This window comes from Prionailurus bengalensis, chromosome E1 (assembly GCF_016509475.1).
Source record: "Prionailurus bengalensis isolate Pbe53 chromosome E1, Fcat_Pben_1.1_paternal_pri, whole genome shotgun sequence".
Lineage (NCBI taxonomy): Eukaryota > Metazoa > Chordata > Mammalia > Carnivora > Felidae > Prionailurus > Prionailurus bengalensis.
Window position 1 is genome coordinate 44,938,511 of NC_057347.1, and position 17,854 is coordinate 44,956,364.

The 17,854-nt window shown below is 50.1% G+C and overlaps 1 protein-coding gene across 3 annotated transcripts in view; it reads left to right on the forward strand.

Moving 5' to 3' along the window:
* Positions 1-17,854, forward strand: part of MRC2 (mannose receptor C type 2) — a 52,692-nt gene that overhangs the window by 13,524 nt on the left and 21,314 nt on the right. For all 3 annotated transcript variants that reach the window (XM_043584923.1, XM_043584924.1, XM_043584926.1), the window contains exons 2-4: positions 16,066-16,467; positions 17,161-17,334; positions 17,533-17,697. In XM_043584923.1, the coding sequence (XP_043440858.1) occupies positions 16,066-16,467; positions 17,161-17,334; positions 17,533-17,697 (741 nt within the window). The remainder of the gene's footprint in view (positions 1-16,065; positions 16,468-17,160; positions 17,335-17,532; positions 17,698-17,854) is intronic.

Sequence of the window (17,854 nt, forward strand, 5' to 3'; positions counted from 1 at the left end):
AAGTATTTTCCAGTTTGTTCTTAAGTTAAATTTTTTATTTGGGTGGCACCTGGCTGGCTCAGTCACACAGCATGTGACTCTTGATCTGGGGTCATGAGTTTGAGCCCATTTTGGGTGTAGAGATTACTTCAAAAAATACATCGTAGGGACATCTGGGTGGCTCAGTCGGTTAAGCGGTTAAGCATCTGACTTCAGCTCAGGTCATGATCTTGCGGTCTGTGAGTTCGAGCCCCACGTCGGGCTCTGTGCTGACAGCTCAGAGCCTGGAGCCTGTTCCAGATTCTGTGGCTCCCTCTCTCTCTGTTCCTCCCCCACTCATGCTCTGTGTCTTTCTCTCTCAAAAATAAATAAACATTAAAAAAATACATTTTGGGGTGCCTGGGTGGTTTAGTCAGTTGAGCGTCTGACTCAGTTTCGGGTCATGTCATGATCCTGGGGTAGAGGGATCGAGCCCTGCATGGGGCTCTGTGCTGAGTGTGGAGTCTGCTTAGGATTCTCTCTCTCTCTCTCTCTCTCTGACTCCTCCCCCACTCGTGCTTTCTCTGTCTTTCTAATAAAAAAAGAATACGTTTCCGCGATTGTAAAAAATTTGCACTTACTTACAGCATTAAAAAAATCAAATAGGAACAAGTTACCAAAAAAGAAAATTTACCTGAAATCTCATCACTAAGAAACAACCACTGTTAACATTTTGGAGAATATCCTTCCAAATTGCCTCCCTTCTCTCTCCCCCTTCTTTTACGAAACTCGACATAAATGTTTTCATGTTGTTTTGTAACATTCTTTTGTATGCCAATACGTTATTGATGTATTTCTACCCAATGCTTCTGTTGGTTGGGTAGGATTCCATTGTATGGTTGTAACATAATTTATCCCTTGTTGGACATTTGGGTCATTTCTCATCTCGCTGTTGTGGATAACTCTGTATGCATCCTAGCACATTGGATCTACAAAATAATGGGTATCCTGGCTCAGGCTGGGGAGGTGGCTTGACTGGTATCAGTTTAATGCATCCGGACTCACCCAGCTTCTTTGTTGTTATGAGTCTCTGCTCCTTGGCACAAGGACTAGGTGTTTTGTCTCCCCCATCTGTAGACTTTCCCGGGGAGCATCTCTTCTGGTTTATTTCTGTAATCTCCCTTTCCAGATGGGCTGAGTTTAGTGTAGAACTCTGCACATACAGGTTGAGGTCACTTTGGGTTACATTTGAAACAAAGGACACACACACACACACACACACACACACACACATTCTCTATCTTTTTAAAATTAGCAGATATGTTCATTGTAGAAAATGCAAGGAAGAGAAAAAAACCCACCAGCTATCTCTTAAGTCAGTGATAACCACTGTTGACACTTAGGTGTATACAGTGGTTCCAAAACTCTGGGGTGCCTGGGAGTCTTGTTTACAATCCAGATATTCCTTTACTCTGCGGTTCCAATTCAGTAGGTCTGTTGCCAGGCCTGGACACCTACATTGCTCCCCAGGCAATTTAGACACTCAAGTTTAAGAACAAGAAAGTACCAATGTTTTTCCAGACATTACTTGATTTAAAAGAAAATAGAGGGGTGCCTGGGTGGCTCAGTTGGGCAACCAACTTTAGCTCAGGTCATGATCTCGCAGTTTGTGGGTTGAGCCCCGCATCAGGCTCTATGCTGACAGGTCAGAGCCTGGAGCCTGCTTCGGATTCTGTGTCCCGCTCTCTCTCTGCTCCTCCCCCACCTGTGCTCTGTCCCTCTCTCTCAAAAATAATAAGTAAGCATAGACATTTTTAAGGAAAATAGAAGTGAGATTGTTTTATTTTAATATTTTATTTTAGTTTGGTTTTTAAAAATATTTATTTATTTAAGTAGTGTCTACACCCAACATTGAACTTGGGACTTGAACTCATGACCCTGAGATCAGGAGCCGCATGCCCCACTGACTGAGCCAGCCAGGTGCCCTGCATTTGTGCTTTTGAAGGCTTTTGATATATGTTGTCAAAGTCTCCTCCAAGGAAGTCACCCTTCTACTACCATGGAGGTTACTGCTACTTCCATAAGCTCACTTTTTGCTGGGCAGGTTGGTGAGGCCTTTCTGTCCGTGGGCTCAACCAGTACTGCCAACTACCTGGTGGGTAGTACCCAGCACGGCTCCTGGCACAGGCTGACCCTTTTCTCCACTGAACAGATGACAATACTGAGGGATGAAGAGGTCAAATAACCAGTTTGAGAGCAGGGATTCAAACCCAGCCTTGTATCTGGAGCCTGAGAGCTCTTAACCACACCATGATTTTGTTTATTTTTTATTTATTTTTAAATACATCTTGTTTTCTTTTTCCTTTTTAGTTTTTATATTAGAGAAAGCACACGTGAGCAGGGAAGGTAGCAGAGGGAGAGAGAAAGAGACAGTGAGAGAGAGAGAGAGAGAGAGAGAGAGAGAGAGAGAATCTCAAGCAGGTGCCACACTCCTGGAGGAGCTGGACTCAGGGCTTGATCCCATGACCCTGGGATCACGTCCTGAGCCGAAATCAAGAAGTGGCCATTCAGCCAACTGAGCCACCCAGGAGCCCCTCCACACCATGATTTTAAGTTGATATCAGAGAGTGATGGTTGTGGGAGCAGTACTTTTTTTTTTTTTTATATGGTTCTAAAAAATGTACGAAAGAAATCAGGAAAAGGCATCGGAGGCTGGGGAAAGAGAAGTAATATGAGGGGACCGGCACAGACGTTCCTTTGTAGGTCAGGTCTAGTGTGTTACTGTGGGTCTGGGTGATGTCACAATGGTGGTGGCCATAGTGTGGTGTTGTGTATGAGATCCTTTGTTTCCGTCCAGGGCAAAGCAAGTTACATTCACAAACATTGGACACTGAGGCAGGTTCTGTGGGATATACAGAAATATTTGGTTTCTTCAAAGGTGATAAGATCCCCTGTGTCTTCCTTCCCTCAGTTTTATTTGCTCTAGAAACATTGTAACAATATAATCGAAAGTTATGTGTAATCCCAACCTCCTGGCACAACAAATAATTTTGTGTTTTCACTTTATTCCCTTCTGTTCATTGTCCATATGGAGATCTGTTTTTAAGAGGGTATAATTTAGAGGATGTTAAACCCTTACCCATAGGACACAGCTTGCCTTCTCCCTCCCCTGGTCCTGTTCAATTCAGCACACACGTAGGGCACACCTGCTGTATGCCATGCGCTCAGGAGGCACGTGGATGAGACACAGCTCTTGTTCTCCAGGAACTGGTCACTGAGGGAGACACACCCTAAAAGGATCGTGTCAGTATTCCGTAGACTTCTCTCCCTGTAGATCTCCCCAGGAGGAGTCTGTGAAGAGTCAGGGAGAATATTTTATAATTCAGTTTACGGGTAAGAAGACAGAGTCCCCTAACGTCATTGAGATTGTAATGGCAGGATCAGAACCTGAACTCCTGAGCCAGATCTGAGATTTCCTTTCCAGCCTCCTTCTTGTAGGTAACGGGGTCCCGCAGCCGCATGACTGCTTGAGCCCCAGAGAAGGTCCCTTGCAGACTCTGTCCACCCGCTGTCCCAGCATCTGCCAGGCTGAGGGGTGTGGGCGCTACCCCACTCCCTTCCACACTCTCCCTTCCGGCTGCGTATTTTGTGACCTCATTTTCCCTTTACAACGGCCCTTGGAGTTTATTTCTGCAGAACTGGAATGTGGTAGGGACCAGGGTACACCCCAGGCCGCCCTAACTCTCCCAGAGACCCCCTCGCTTTGCCCTGACACACTTTGCGGCCTCTTCCGCCTGTATCTCCCTTCCAGGCACACCTGGGGAGGGGCCGAAAGTTGAGAGGCCAGAAACAAACGGTGGTTGCCAAGGCACCCACGGGAATTGGGGGGAGGATCCTGCCTCTGGACTGTGAATTTATTTTTCTTTTAATTCTGTGGAAGACCAGCTTAAACACTTTCGTCCTTGGCCTTATTTCCTCTTATCGTTTCCTCTCATCCAGATAGCAGCATCTGCTAAGCCTGGTTCCCAGGCTCTCTGCTGCAAAACACAGATTCTTCAGCTAACAGCCAGAGTCAAGGCAGAGGCTCTTGCTTAAATATCAAAAAATAGTTATGGCCCTTCCACTTACCGAGGACTTATCAGGTACAGAGCATCTTCAAGCATTTTCTTGCATAATCCTCCCAGAAACCCAGGAGACGGGCCTTATTAATGTCCTTCCAAAAGCAAGGCTTGCAGAAGTGAGGCAGCCAGCCCCAGGGCCCACACAGGGATTTGAACCTGGGTGGGTACAGATTGCAGAGCTCGTCTCCTAACTGCTCCACCGCTGTGCTTCCCGGAGAAGGTGTGGGCAAGGTGCTCTCGGCCTGTCATTCCAGAAGCCGGCAAACATTTGATCTTCGGCATGTCGTGTTAGGGAGATCCTGAAGAGTGCCACGCTTTGCTTCTAGAACCAAACAAGTCATCTTTGGCTGCTGCCACGTCAGAAGGTCAGGAAATTGCCAGAGAGCAGAGGAAAAGGGTCATTATGAAACGTGTCATGATTTCTCAAAGTCTTGTGCTGCGATTCAGAAATGTGTTACGAAAGGGATACGACATGTCACAGGGACATTGTGCTTGCAATAGAGCCTCACTTAGAGGACCCTCCCCCCCTTTTTATTTTTGGTTTTGAAATAGGCATAGCTGTCTGGTCATTTTTTTTTTTTTTAAGTTTATTTATTTATTTTGAGAGATAGAGAAAGTGCAAGTTGGGGAGGGGCAGAGAGAGAGGGATAGAGAGAGTATCCCAAGGAGGTTCCACACTGTCAGTGCAGAGCCCCAGTCCAACCCGGGGCTCAAACCCAGGAACGGCCAGATCATGACCCTAGCCAAGGTCGAAGCTTAACTGACCAGGCCACCCAGGCGCCCCCTCTGGTCACTCTTAATAGAGACCAGGATACTGAAGAACATTTCTCCTCTCTGATAAAAACAGTCGTGCAAGCATGATACTATGTGGCTGCTTTCATTCTACCTCAGTGTTGGGTTGGGGGCTGGGGGGTTTGCAAAAGGGGTGGGTGGGGACTGTGGCAAGCTAGTGAGCGCCCTCCCAGGTGGGCAGCTCCACCCATGAACCGGAACTGGCTGCCTGTGGACACACTGGAAACTGGAAATCCAGATTATTATGTAAAATCTGTCTGTCTGTCTGTCTCTCTCTCTCTAAGTAGGCTCCATGCCCAATATGGTGCTTGAACTCACAACCCTTAGATCAAGAATTGCATGCCCTACTGAGCCAGCCAGGGGACCCTCTGAAATCTCTTCAGTTTTAAATGTTGCCTCACTTTTCTTTCACACACTGTGATGACCAAATATAACCCACCTGTAGGTTATCAATTTAAAGCACCTGGAATAAGTTGTTCAGTGCTCAGCTCTGTACCCGGTCCTCTTGGACTCCCCTCTGAGCTCTGCCCCTTATCAAGCTGTTATCAAGCTGTCTTAATCTCTCATTTAATACCTTATGTTCCTCATCTGTCAGGTGGAGATGGTAATTATACCTACTTCTGAGGGCCGCTATGAGAATTAACGAGAAAAGGCTTGAAACCTGGCACCTGGTACCCACCAAGCCCACAGTAAACATTAACTTTTATATTTCAATACTTTTACATCTCATTATTTGTGTCTCTTTCCATAAGTGCAGGGTGACGTTATGTCCTAGTTTGCCTGGGACAGCCCTGGTTCAATCATGTGGTACATGTGTAATTATCATGAACTCCCCTTTTTATTCTCAATATTAGACAATAAATTATATGGTCAACCTATTTAAGCAAATACTGGCATTGTGCCATTTAGGACTTTAACAAATTGTATTTCAAATGAAAAGATCATGGTTCCAGTTGTATGAGGATCTTTGGACAAGTCACTTAGGCTTTCCATGTTTCTGTTTCCACATCCTTGTCAAAGTTTCAGAAAAAAGAATGAATCACTGAAGTATAATTAGTAAAAGTTTCTTGTGCACACACCAAAGATTGCAAACCAGGAGGACTCAAACCAAAACATGGAATGAGGTTCAGAGGTATATTATTATAAAGCACTTAGATAGTGTGGAGGCAGTGGCTGTTTATACTTCACAGCGATTAATTATAATATTAGAGCTTTCTTTTTTTTTTAAAGTTTATTTATTTATTTTTGAGAGACACACAGAAAGTAAGTGGGGAAGGAGCAGAGAGAATGGGAGAGAGAGAATCCCAAGCAGGCTCTGCACTGTCAGCACAGAGCCCGATGCAGGGCTCGAACTCCCAAACCGAACTCACCAACCGTGAGATCATGACCTGAGCTGAAACCAAGAGTCCCATGCTTAACCGACTGAGCCACCCAGGCACCCCTAATATTAGAATTTTCTTAAATGAAAGGGAAATGGTTCATGGTTATCTCGTATGAATTTTGGGGATCCATTTAAGTTTTGCTTATAATTTTCAGAGGCACACGTTAAGTATTGACCCAGTTCAAGTTAGATTTGCTTGTGTTGCAAAATAAGCTAAATTAAGTTTTGCTTTTATGACTAAACTGGTTTTGTCTGCTCAGGGAATTTTCAAGTCTGGTCTCCCTATGTGTTTGATTTCACTATTCTAAAGGATTGACAAGATGAATTCTAAGATTTCCACAGTCTGCGTTCATTTTGTCATTTGACAAACATTTATTGTGGGTCCAGACTATGCCAGGCAAATGCCCAGCATGTGGAGAGGCCAGAGACGGAGGCCAATAAGGACCTCTCGGCAGCGGGGTGGGAATCCCTACCAGGTTTTAAAAGTGTTATTTGAAAGACTTATCTAGAAATTGTTCACAAAATGTTTCTAGTGAATGGAATGTTTATATTTGAAACCTCAGTTTCTAGCAAACAAACCATTACATGCAGTGTAATTCTCTACACATTTCTATCTTGTGAGTGGCTATCTAATTTTAAAAAATTATTTCAGTGTGGAAAATTGGAAAATACAGAAAGGCCCAAAGGAAATTCTTCCGTTGACTCTTCAATGAGCCAGGGGCCATCTAATGTTTTAGCTTTAGGTTACTCCTCGCCCCCACACACCTGAGGCCACTTTGTCAAAACTAAACTTTAAAAAGCTGCTCTCGGGGCGCCTGGGTGGCGCAGTCGGTTGGTTAAGCGTCCGACTTCAGCCAGGTCATGATCTCGCGGTCCGTGAGTTCGAGCCCCGCGTCAGGCTCTGGGCTGATGGGTCGGAGCCTGGAGCCTGTTTCCGATTCTCTGTCTCCCTCTCTCTCTCTGCCCCTCTCCTGTTCATGCTCTGTCTCTCTCTGTCCCAAAAATAAATAAACGTTGAAAAAAAATAAAAATAAAAAGCTGCTCTCCCCACATTTGCGTATTTCCTAATAAAGTAATTCTCCAGCCATCCATCCATCCTCCATCAACCAGGTATGGAATACCCAACCTGGCGCTGTGCCTGGGGCCCCAGACGGCTCTCCTGTCAGCGATATAATGAAATTGTCCGTTCGCGACTTCCTCCTGCAGATAAACAAGCGTGGCTCAGCACTGGTAGGGGCGTGCTTTCATGCGTCGGTGGGCATTGCTGGGCAGGTGACTTGGGCGCCTCGCCTTCAGTCCTGAATCTGGCTCTTCGCGGGCGGGCCAGTGGGGTTGGACGGTGCCGGCCCAGAAAAAGCCACTTCCTGCCGCGACCGGAGCGGGCCGTCGTTGTGAAAGCGGCCCCCTGGGGGAAGGAAGTGACTTCGCGCGGTTTATTTTGGCTGCGGGCTGGCAGACGGCGCCGGGGGCCGCTGGCCGCGCAGACCCCGGGTTCGCAGAGCCGGGCCGTGGAGCCGGTGGGCGGAGGCCCCGCGCCGAAACGCTGGGGGCGCGCTGCCGAGAGGGGGCGCTGAGAAGGGGGGCGGCGCGGCGCGGAGGGGGCGCGCGGCCGCGGAGGGGGGCGCGCGGCCGCGAGGACCCAGAACTCCCGGGGCCGACGGCCCCCTGCCCCCAGGTCCTGGGGCGGGGTGAGGGAGGAAGGGGTCGAGGTGTGCCCGCCCCGGGGATGCTCCCGTGAGGAGTCCAGCTGGGGAAGGGGCACAGAGGACAGGCCTGGGAGCCGACGGTCCGTCCGGAGCTTAGAGGCGTGATCGCTTCTGTAGGGGCCTGGCGGCATCCCCGTTTCATCCTGCCAGATGGGGTCCGGGAAAGGACAGGCCGCAAAGATTGTGATGCCTTAGTTTGAGGAGACAAAAGCCGGCAGAGGGTGAGATCGAACACCACTAAATCGCCAGGGGGGAGGCCAGGGCCTGAGAGTATTTGGTTCCCAGAGAGCCCGGAGGGTGGGGGCCGAGGGGTGGGGGTGGGGGGACCCGGCAGAGTTGCAGGAAGGTGAAAATCGCCTCTCCGATTTTACGAATAATCCAGGTCGCTCCCACCCGCTTCACGTACCCCCTCTCTTGCGTTTATTACGTGGACGTGACAAGTCCACCTCAACCCGTTCCCCTCCCAGAGTCCGCTTCAACTTCTTCCTGGGACGGAGCAGGTCACATTTTGCAGCACATACGTTTTAAGGGGGGAGAAGAACATCTCTAGAAATGACTGATAGAGGAAGCTCACCATGGCTGGAGGGAGAGAGGGAGAGACACCACACACACGTGTGACAGCAGCAGAGGGGGGCTGCGTGTGCCGACTTTGGTCACATGCACTTTAAGCAATGGAGAGCAGGCAGTTTGGCCCCGCTGGAATGCAGGGGTGGTTGGGCGGAGGGAGGAGAGTGTGAAAAGCCTGGAGGGTGGAGAGTAGACCGGAGCCCACAATCGCCCAGGATTTGGGTGGAGATATCGCACAGTTGGACACGGCATTGGGCCCCTGTGTCCTGTAACCGTCCTGCCCTTCTGTGAAGGGATGCCCCGCCTCCCCCATCCGGGTCCAATGTGCGCATGGACCTTCTAGCAGAAGGTAGGGCAGGGTGGGGTGCTGGGTCCCCAGGGTTAGCTTTTCAACAGGGAGGGGCTGGCAGCTTCTGCTGACTCAGGGACATTTCCAGGCCTGGCCTCAGGGCCAAGCGGCTTATTGAAAGCAGCTGCTCCTCTTGGCTGGTGGCCCTACGGCCCCTGGCTCTCCCTGGGATGACCCTTTGCCTCTGCGTGGCCTGAGGAGGCCTGAGGAGAAGGGCCAGCTACAGAGACTCAGTGGTTAGAGGTCACCCTGCCATGCCCCCGGGGACCAAATCTGGTCAGCCCCCAGGGCTCACCAGCTGGTCCCTAGGAGCTGAGCCAGGCTGGTGACTGGGTCCCCAATCTTTGCTCTCGCCATTCCCCCACCTTGGAACACCTTCCCTTGCTCTTGTCTCTGCGGGTGCCTCTCAGGGTTTTGTTTGACATGCCTCTCGTTCAGCAGATTTTGAGAGTCTGCTGAGTGCCAGACACTCTGCTAGAATTAACTTCCCCTCTGCTTCCTTCAGCACCATGTCTTTCTTGTAATGGAGAGCAGCCGTCTTATCCGAGGTCAGACCTCTGGCTGCCTTCGCTGCTGGGCTGAGTGCCGGGAAGCTGCTGGGACAGCTGAGAGCTTTGCTCCTGAGAGACAGAGACAGTTCTGAGTCTTTTGCACTCAGCCTCAGGACTCCGCCAAAGCATTGCGTGTACCTCACAGCAGATGGGAAAGGAAAAGAGGCCACGGTGAGAGTCAACAGGGAGGGAGGAGACAGGGGCTCCTCAATGTAGGGCACATAGCCTTAAAAGCCAGTTGCTTCTGAGCACAGGCATAAATGTCCAGGCTGACGACTTGGAGATGTCTGAGAAGGAAGGAAGTGTGGACACTGCAGCAGAAAGATTGCTGTTATCTGGAAAATCCATGCTTTCCAACACCTTCATCCCCAGCCACGCAGTATGAATTGGACCTGGGGGTTTTACACACTGGCTGAGGTGTTGCTTGTAACTTTTTCATGGATTGCTTCATGAGTTCTGCCTCTCCGGCTTCATTGTAAATGTCACGAGGCCAGAGGCTGCATTGTCTAATTTCCCCGTTGTACCTAGTCATAAATGCTTATCATCTGCACAAGAGAGAAAGCCTCTGGGGGAGCAGGCAGAAGGGTGATTAAGGAGGATGGGGTGGGGGTCTGGCCTCCAAGTACCTCCTCTGACAAGCCCAAGAGGCCCATCGCTGGTCTGAGGGTCAGAGGGACTCCTGGAACGGTAGCCTCTGGGGAGTAAGGAGGCTGGGAGAGAGGCTGTGGCTCCAAGACGCAGGGTTGTGTGTTTATCAGGGTCCTTTTGGTTACAAGGACAGAAACCCTTGTAGACAAGCTCAGCACAAAAGGGGAATGTGGCTGCCAATGAGCCGGAGTGATTCACAGGCTGAAAGAAGAGCCACAGGAACTCTGGGTCTGGGACTGGGTATTCAGCACACGAAGACTAGTTTCCTCCCCTTCCACTGCTCAGCTGTGTCTCTTTCTCCAGTGTCCCCATTCTCGTCTGTAGCAGGAAGGTCTTTCCCTCATGGTAGGAGACATGGCCATTGGCAGCCGCAGTTTAGCGATCACAACAGAGAGAGAAAATCACGTATTCCAGGGGAGGCCTCTGATCAGCCCTGTTTGAGTTATGTGCCCAGTCACCGTGCCAGGGGGATGGACACTGTTACTGGCCAGGAGTGAGCCTTGTGCCCACTCACGTAGCCAGAGCAAGAAAATTATAAATAAGAAGAAGAAGGGATGGGAAGTTCATTGGGCAGACAAAAACAAAGGCCAGAGACTGAGAGAAGTTCAGTGAGGTTCAGGGATTCTGTTACCATCTCCATATCTTCCATGTAGAGCCCAGTGCCAACCAGACCATATGGTGGTGGGGGCCAGATTATGTCTCTGTTGCTCCCCACTGTACTCTCAGAACCTGGCACCGTGCCTGGCACCTGTGAAATTCTCAATACGTGTTTGTTGAGTGAATGAATGAATGAATGAATGCATGGATGGATGGATGGATGGATGGATAGATGTGCTCAACACATAGCTTCCTGCCCGGTTTCATTCATTTCTTTATTCACCCACTGAGCAAGTACACAAGGAGCCACACACAACCTGGTGCACAACACTGTGCTGGTCGTGGTGTGGTTGCAAACAAAATGCAGGAGGTCGTCCTTGTCCTTGAGGGATGTATGTACCACAATCCTTGTGAGGGGCATTTCTACTTCCTGTGCTGACGCCTGATGCTCCCCAGGGCATGTGGAGTGAGGCTAAGGGATGGGTAAGGCTGGAGGGGGCCTTCCCGGGATGGGGGGGCATCAGGCCTCTGTACCCTGAGCTCCCTCTGCTGCCTCACGCGGGCTGGCTGAGCACAGAGCTGCAAAGAACACGGTCTCAGCTCAAAACACCTTTGTGCCCTTCCCTCGCCCCCTTACCGTTTCCAGCTCAGCCAAGGCTGGGCTTGATCTCTTCCTGCATTGGGCCCTGGAGAAAGAGCCTCCTTTCTGTGAGGGCCCAGGCACTACCCCCTAGACTTTGGGTGGAAAATGCTCTCTCAGGAACTCGCCCCACTCAGGTCCCAGCTTGGCGAAGTCCCCGGGATCCACCTCCAAGAATCCCCCTCAGCTTCCCCTTTGTAGCTCTCTTGCCTTCCACCCCTCTGCTCCCAAATTCCTTGTTCTTTTCTCATTTGCTGCCAAGGCAGTTCTTTGACTTGCATTCTTCACCCCTGCCTCCTCCAGACCCTTAGTGTCTTCAGAGAGTCTCCCGCCCCCTCCAGAAGCACAGCTCTCTCTGACACCCCCAGACACCTGGCTTTTAAGGGCTTGTTTGCCTCATGTTCTGCCATGTCCAAACCCACTGTCCTTCTCTAACTAGGACAGTGCTGTGTGTTTCCTCCTGGCCCCAGCGTTGCCTGGGACATGCCACACACACGGCAGGTGCACCAGGAAGATACGTGGATTTGAACCCAGAACCTAGGATGTCCTAGGATGGAGGGGACTTGCAGGCGTGGTTCATGTGACAGAGGAGGAAACTGACACCTTGAAAAGTACTGCAATTGGGCGTCCTAATCTCTTCTCCTCTCTGGGTCTCAGTTTCCTCATCTGTCAAGTGAGGGAAAGGTGGCCTGACCCTGGGACTGCCTCCCCCTGGCTGACACAGACCCCTTCAGACCCCTCATTTGCCATTTATTATGATGCACAGCCTGGCTGGAACGCTTCAGCCCACATGTGGGTTTTCTGGTTGGGGAGGAGCAGAGGGTTCTATCCCCCTGGGCTGCTGTGGGCTCCTGTGATGTTTTGGGCTGCATTGTCCTGTCCCATCTCTGAGAAACATCTACAAAAGCAAGCACTATTTTCTCCCTTTTCCGGTCCCAGGCCCTTTCGCTACCCCCTGCCAAGGGCCACTTTCTGTTACTACTGACTCTTCTCACTGGAGGGGACATTTTGAGAATCAAACACCCAGTCCTTAGAGGAGCCTCAGGCAGGCCTGGATTAAGTCATGGGGCCAGTTTATGGTTCCAGAATGTGGCTGGAAGGGAAGGAGCAGGCTGTGGGGAGGGAACAGAGGACCCCCATCCTGGTTTTGTTGAAGAATAGAGTGACCAGTGTCCCTGCACCATCAGCCTTCTTACCGTGGTGTTTTGAGCACTCAGTGACAGAAGCTGTGACAGTGCTCTGTTTTAGGAAAATTAATTTGGCAGCTGGATCAAGGAACAGAAAGATAGACTGATTGGTTGTGATTGTTATCTAGGCAGGAGATTCGTTCGTTCATTCATTCATTCATTCATTCATCCACGTGTTCATCCAGTATTTATTAAGCACTACTGGGTGTAAGGCCAAGTTGTAGGTGCTTTGGGTGCAGTGGTGGAAAAGACTGAGAAAGTCTTTGGGAGCTTATGAACAAGAAGAGAGACACACAAAATAGAAACATCAGATAACGAGTTCTGCTTCTGGAAATACCAGTGTAGTTGGTAGCAGTTTAACTCTCTAGTCAAGGGTACTTATACACAAAGGATATAATATAAAACACAGTGGTTTGAGAGCAATCAAAACCAGGTAGATTCTGGGGAGGAAAAAAATCGCCAAAAGAAAAGAAGTGGATGAAGTGAGAGGTTCATTTAAGCAGCATATCTCCCTGAGAGCACTGCCCTATTTGAGGACCTCAGACAGAAAGTGGCAGTTTCACTGGTCACCGTTTGGGGCTTCCGGACGCTCGTAAACTGTGCATGGGAAGGGCGAGGCATTCGGGAACCCACCAAGAAACAGCAGCTGAGAGACAGAGGTTTCAGATGCTGCCTGGTCCTGAGGGAACAGAGTTTGGAATTCAAGATCCACTAAGTTAGAGGGGCTTGGTAATTGCCTAAGGTTTTCCTTTGAAACTCCAGAAGGGTCTCACCTTATGATTAAACCCAAGGCTAACAGCCGCACCCTAAGACTAAAGGCGAAACCAAAACAACCCCACCCTAGCAAAGCCTAAAGCCAAGCCTCTGCAGGATCAAGATGATCCACCAGTAATTTAACTGCCTGCCAGAACAAAACTCAACATTCTTTTTAGGAAGATTAAAAAAAAAAAAAAAAAAAAAAACTCAGACTCCCTATAACATGTCATCTACAACATCCTGTATACAATAATAAAAAAAAAAAATCCAGACTCTTTATAACATTACCCACAATGTCCAGTATGTAACAAAAATTACTAGACATGCAGGCAGCTGGAAAAGTGACCCATAATCAAGAGAAAAAATAATCATTAGACACAGGTGCACAGAGAACCCAGATGTTGAAAAAAAATCAGAGAATCATAAATAGTGAAGATAACTACAGTTGAGCAATATGATAGAGAGTAACTGAGTAGCTACTACAGGTCCGAAGGGCCTCTTTAAAGATGTGACTTTTCTGAGAAGTGAAATATCAGGCAGAAAAAACCATGCAAAGACCTTGAGGCAAGAAAGTAAGAAGCTTGGGGCTCCTGGCTGGCTCAGTCAGTGGAGCATATGACTCTTGATCTCAGGGTCGTGAGTTGGAGCCTCATGTTGGTTGTAGAGGTTACTTAAAAAAATAAAACCTTAAAAAAAGAAAGGAAGGAAGGAAGGAAGGAAGGAAGGACCAAGCCTGTTCAAGGAAGGGAAAGGAGAGCATTGTGATTTGAGCAAGGAGCAAGTGTGATCCAGGATCAGACTGGTAGGCAGGACCAGATCATGTAGGATCTTGTGGCTCATGGTAAGAAGTTTGAATTTTATTTGAAGAATGATGAATTAATTGCCTTTGAAGGACTTTAAGTAGGAGGGAAACTTACCTCACGTATGTTATTTTATATCTTACTACGAGTGAGGCTGTTTCAAATAGTTACGAGCCAGTTGCATTTCATTTTTTTAGCTGTGTATGTGTGTTCTTTTCTACTACGCTGCTGCTATTTTCCTCATAATTCATTCTATTTTTTGTAGACACTTTTTATATTAGGGAATAAGCTATTTGCCACCAGTAATTTATGTATATATTTGTCATTGGAATTCTGGCTTTGTTCATGGTATTTTTTTGCCATGGAAAAGATTATTATGTCATTGAATTCATCACTGTTTACTTTATGACCTTCAACACTCCAGTATTATTTTTTTAAAGATTTGGGACTCACTTACATCTTCAAAAAAATCATTCCAGCTGTCCAAGAGAATGACTTATAGAGGGATGATAAGACCATGGTGGAACAGAAGGAGCTTGAGGTTTGGACTCCGAAGACCAGGACCAAATTTCAGCTCCTCTCTGACCAGCCTTGTGATCGGTCAAATCATTTCACTACCCTTAGTCAATTTCTTTACCTATGACATGGAATAGTAATGATAATAAATGGCAACAGCAATAATTTATAGTGTTCTTACTGTGTGCCTGACCCTGCTCCAAACACTTTACAGGTATTCTCTCATTTAACCTTTACAATAGTCTGATGAGGAAACTGAGTCAGAGAGAGGGATTGAGGCTTGCCCAAGTCACACGTTAAGTGGCAGAGCTGGGGTTTGTACCCTAGCAGTCAGATTCATGCCTTTAAGACCTGGAAATTATCCCGAGGGGGTAGTGGTTCATGGATGCAAAAATTCCTTGGTGACAGGGATGTGCTGTGTGTGTGTTGTATACAACTAGGTGATGAAACGTGGATGTCAGGCCTGGGCTTGCTTCCTGGCTGTGTGACACCGTGAGCAGGTCACCTCATGACTCTAAACTAACCATGATCCTCTCTCTTTTTTATTCCTGTCTCCCTCCCTCCCCCCACCCTCCTTCCTTCCTTCCTTCCTTCCTTCCTTCCTTCCTTCCTTCCTTCCTTCCTTCCATCTCTCCCTCTCTACCTCTCTTTCTCAGCTTTACTGAAATGTAAGTCATGTCTCAGAGAACTCATCCACTTAAAATAGACGATTAATTGGGTTTTACTCTATTCACAGAATTTGGCAGCTATCATGACACTCTAACTGTAGGACATTTTCATCATCCCAAAAGAAACCCTGTACCCCTTAGCAGTCACCCCCCATTCCCATCACAGCCCAGCTCCCAGGCAACCACTGTCAACTTCCCATACATTTAAGTCTCCATTTCTTAATCTGTAAAGTCAGTGTGCTTGGGGGCAGGTTGGGTTTCACTGCCTTCCCCAGAGTGTCTGCACAGTGAGGCGATGGGTGAATTGATGAGTGACTGGGGGAAGCCCTAGCTTTAGCCCAGCTAAATGCTGCTTAAAAAATGGTGCGCAATGGTTCTGGGAGGCATGAGTGGTTGGATATGGAGGTGGAGGGCGTTCTAGAAGATTCTAGAAGTCAGGAAAGGAAGGAGCCAGTGAAGCTGAGGGGCCAAGGGGAAGAACAAGACCAATTACTCCAGGCCAGAGAGGAACTTTGGTGGGAACACCACACTGTGTCATGGAGCCTGGGATAAAGTTGTGATGTGCCGAGTGATGTCAGTGTGTCCACTGCTCCTCACAAGATCTTGGGAAAAGTATACAGCGCCCAACTTGCCAGGTGAAGTCGGGCTTGCTGTTTGAAGGTGGGATGGAGGGCTGAGTCCTGCCTCTAGGCTGAGCATGGGGCTAGAGCAGAGGCTGGCCATGCAGCCGGTTTCAGGCTCAGGGGCAGTGTCTGAAGGTGGCACTGGCCATCAAGAGCCAGCCAGGAGAGCCCCTGGGATGGCATCATGCCCTGCCTTCCCTTCCAGAACCCAACGTCTTCCTCATCTTCAGCCATGGACTGCAGGGCTGTCTGGAGGCCCAGGGTGGGCAAGTCAGAGTCTCCCCAGCCTGCAACGCCAGCCTTCCCGCCCAGCGCTGGAAGTGGGTCTCCCGAAACCGGCTCTTCAACCTGGGTGCCATGCAGTGCCTGGGCACGGGCTGGCCGGGCACCAACACCACAGCCTCCCTGGGCATGTACGAGTGTGACCGGGAGGCCCTGAACCTCCGCTGGCACTGTCGCACCCTGGGTGACCAGCTGTCCCTGCTCCTGGGGGGCCGTACTGGCAACACATCCAAGGCCGGCAGCCCCGAGCGTGGCGACCAGACCCGCGGTGGCCAGTGGCGCATCTATGGCAGTGATGAGGATCTGTGCGCTCGGCCCTACTATGGTGAGAGGCCACTTGCCGGGAAGAGGTGGGCCCCCGCCCCAGTGTCAGGAGGACCGGAGCCACAGAGTGACAGATGCGGGAGCGACAGATACAGACCCTTGGCAGCCGTATCTTTAATTGTAATGGGAAGCATTTGGGAATAATTAAGAATATTAACCTCAAAGCATTTATTTTTAAGGACTTAAAAAATTAATACATGCTTGCGAGGACCTCAAACGGTGCAAAAGCGTATCACGTAAATTTGAAATTCCCTTCTCCCAGGCCCACTCTCCAGGGTAGACCCTAGAGTAACCCCATTGGTGTCTTGCTCCCCATTTTGCAGGGGCGACCGGGGACCGGGGTCCCTCGGTGAGGGGCCTTTTGTGGTGGACAGCTCTGTCCAGGGGGGTCCTCTTCCTGTAAGACATCCTGAGTTCTGAGATGGAACTTGTGGGGAGGGGCAGCTGCATTTTGGACAGGCATGAGGGGCGCTGGGGGGACCCCTTCCCAGCGCTGTGGGATGAGCAGCAGGACCTCTCCCAGGCTCCCTGGCTGGTCTGACGGCGGAGGGGGCCTCAAAGCCTTAAGCGCCGCTTTGGCCTTCGCATCGCTGCCCCATCCCTAGCTCCCTGGGGTAGGGGGTTTTCCCTGAGCGGGGAGGGAGGCGGGCAACCTCTGGGGTCCAGATGCCAAGACACTGGCTCCGTTCTGCAGAGGTCTACACCATCCAGGGAAACTCCCATGGGAAGCCGTGCACCATCCCCTTCAAGTACGACAACCAGTGGTTCCACAGCTGCACCAGCACGGGCCGTGAGGATGGGCACCTGTGGTGTGCCACCACCCAGGACTACGGCAAGGACGAGCGCTGGGGCTTCTGCCCTATCAAGAGTGAGAGCAGGGTGGAGAGGGTGGGCCAGGGTGGCTCCTGGAGGGAGGCCGACCCCGAGGGGCCTCAGCGTGGGTGGAAGAACTTGCCGGACTGGGGTGATAAGATGCCCCTCCTCGTAGCGCGGAGCAGCGTGTGTGGGGTCTGCACTCCTTGAGGGACTCCCGTGTGGGACCCATGTCCCGCTGTCGTGGTGGCAGGTAACGACTGTGAGACCTTCTGGGACAAGGACCAGCTGACTGACAGCTGCTACCAGTTTAACTTCCAGTCCACGCTGTCGTGGAGGGAGGCCTGGGCCAGCTGCGAGCAGCAGGGGGCGGACCTGCTGAGTATCACGGAGATCCACGAGCAGACCTACATCAACGGTGAGGCGGCAGGGCAGTCCCCGGGGTGGGGGGTGGGGGGTGGGGGGATCCTGGGTCTGGCGGCCCCGGCAGGGCAGGGCAGCGGCAGCCTGGGCCCTGCTGGCCGTCTTTGGAGGGGCCTGGGCCCTTCCTGCTGGTGGGGCAAGGATGCCCTTGG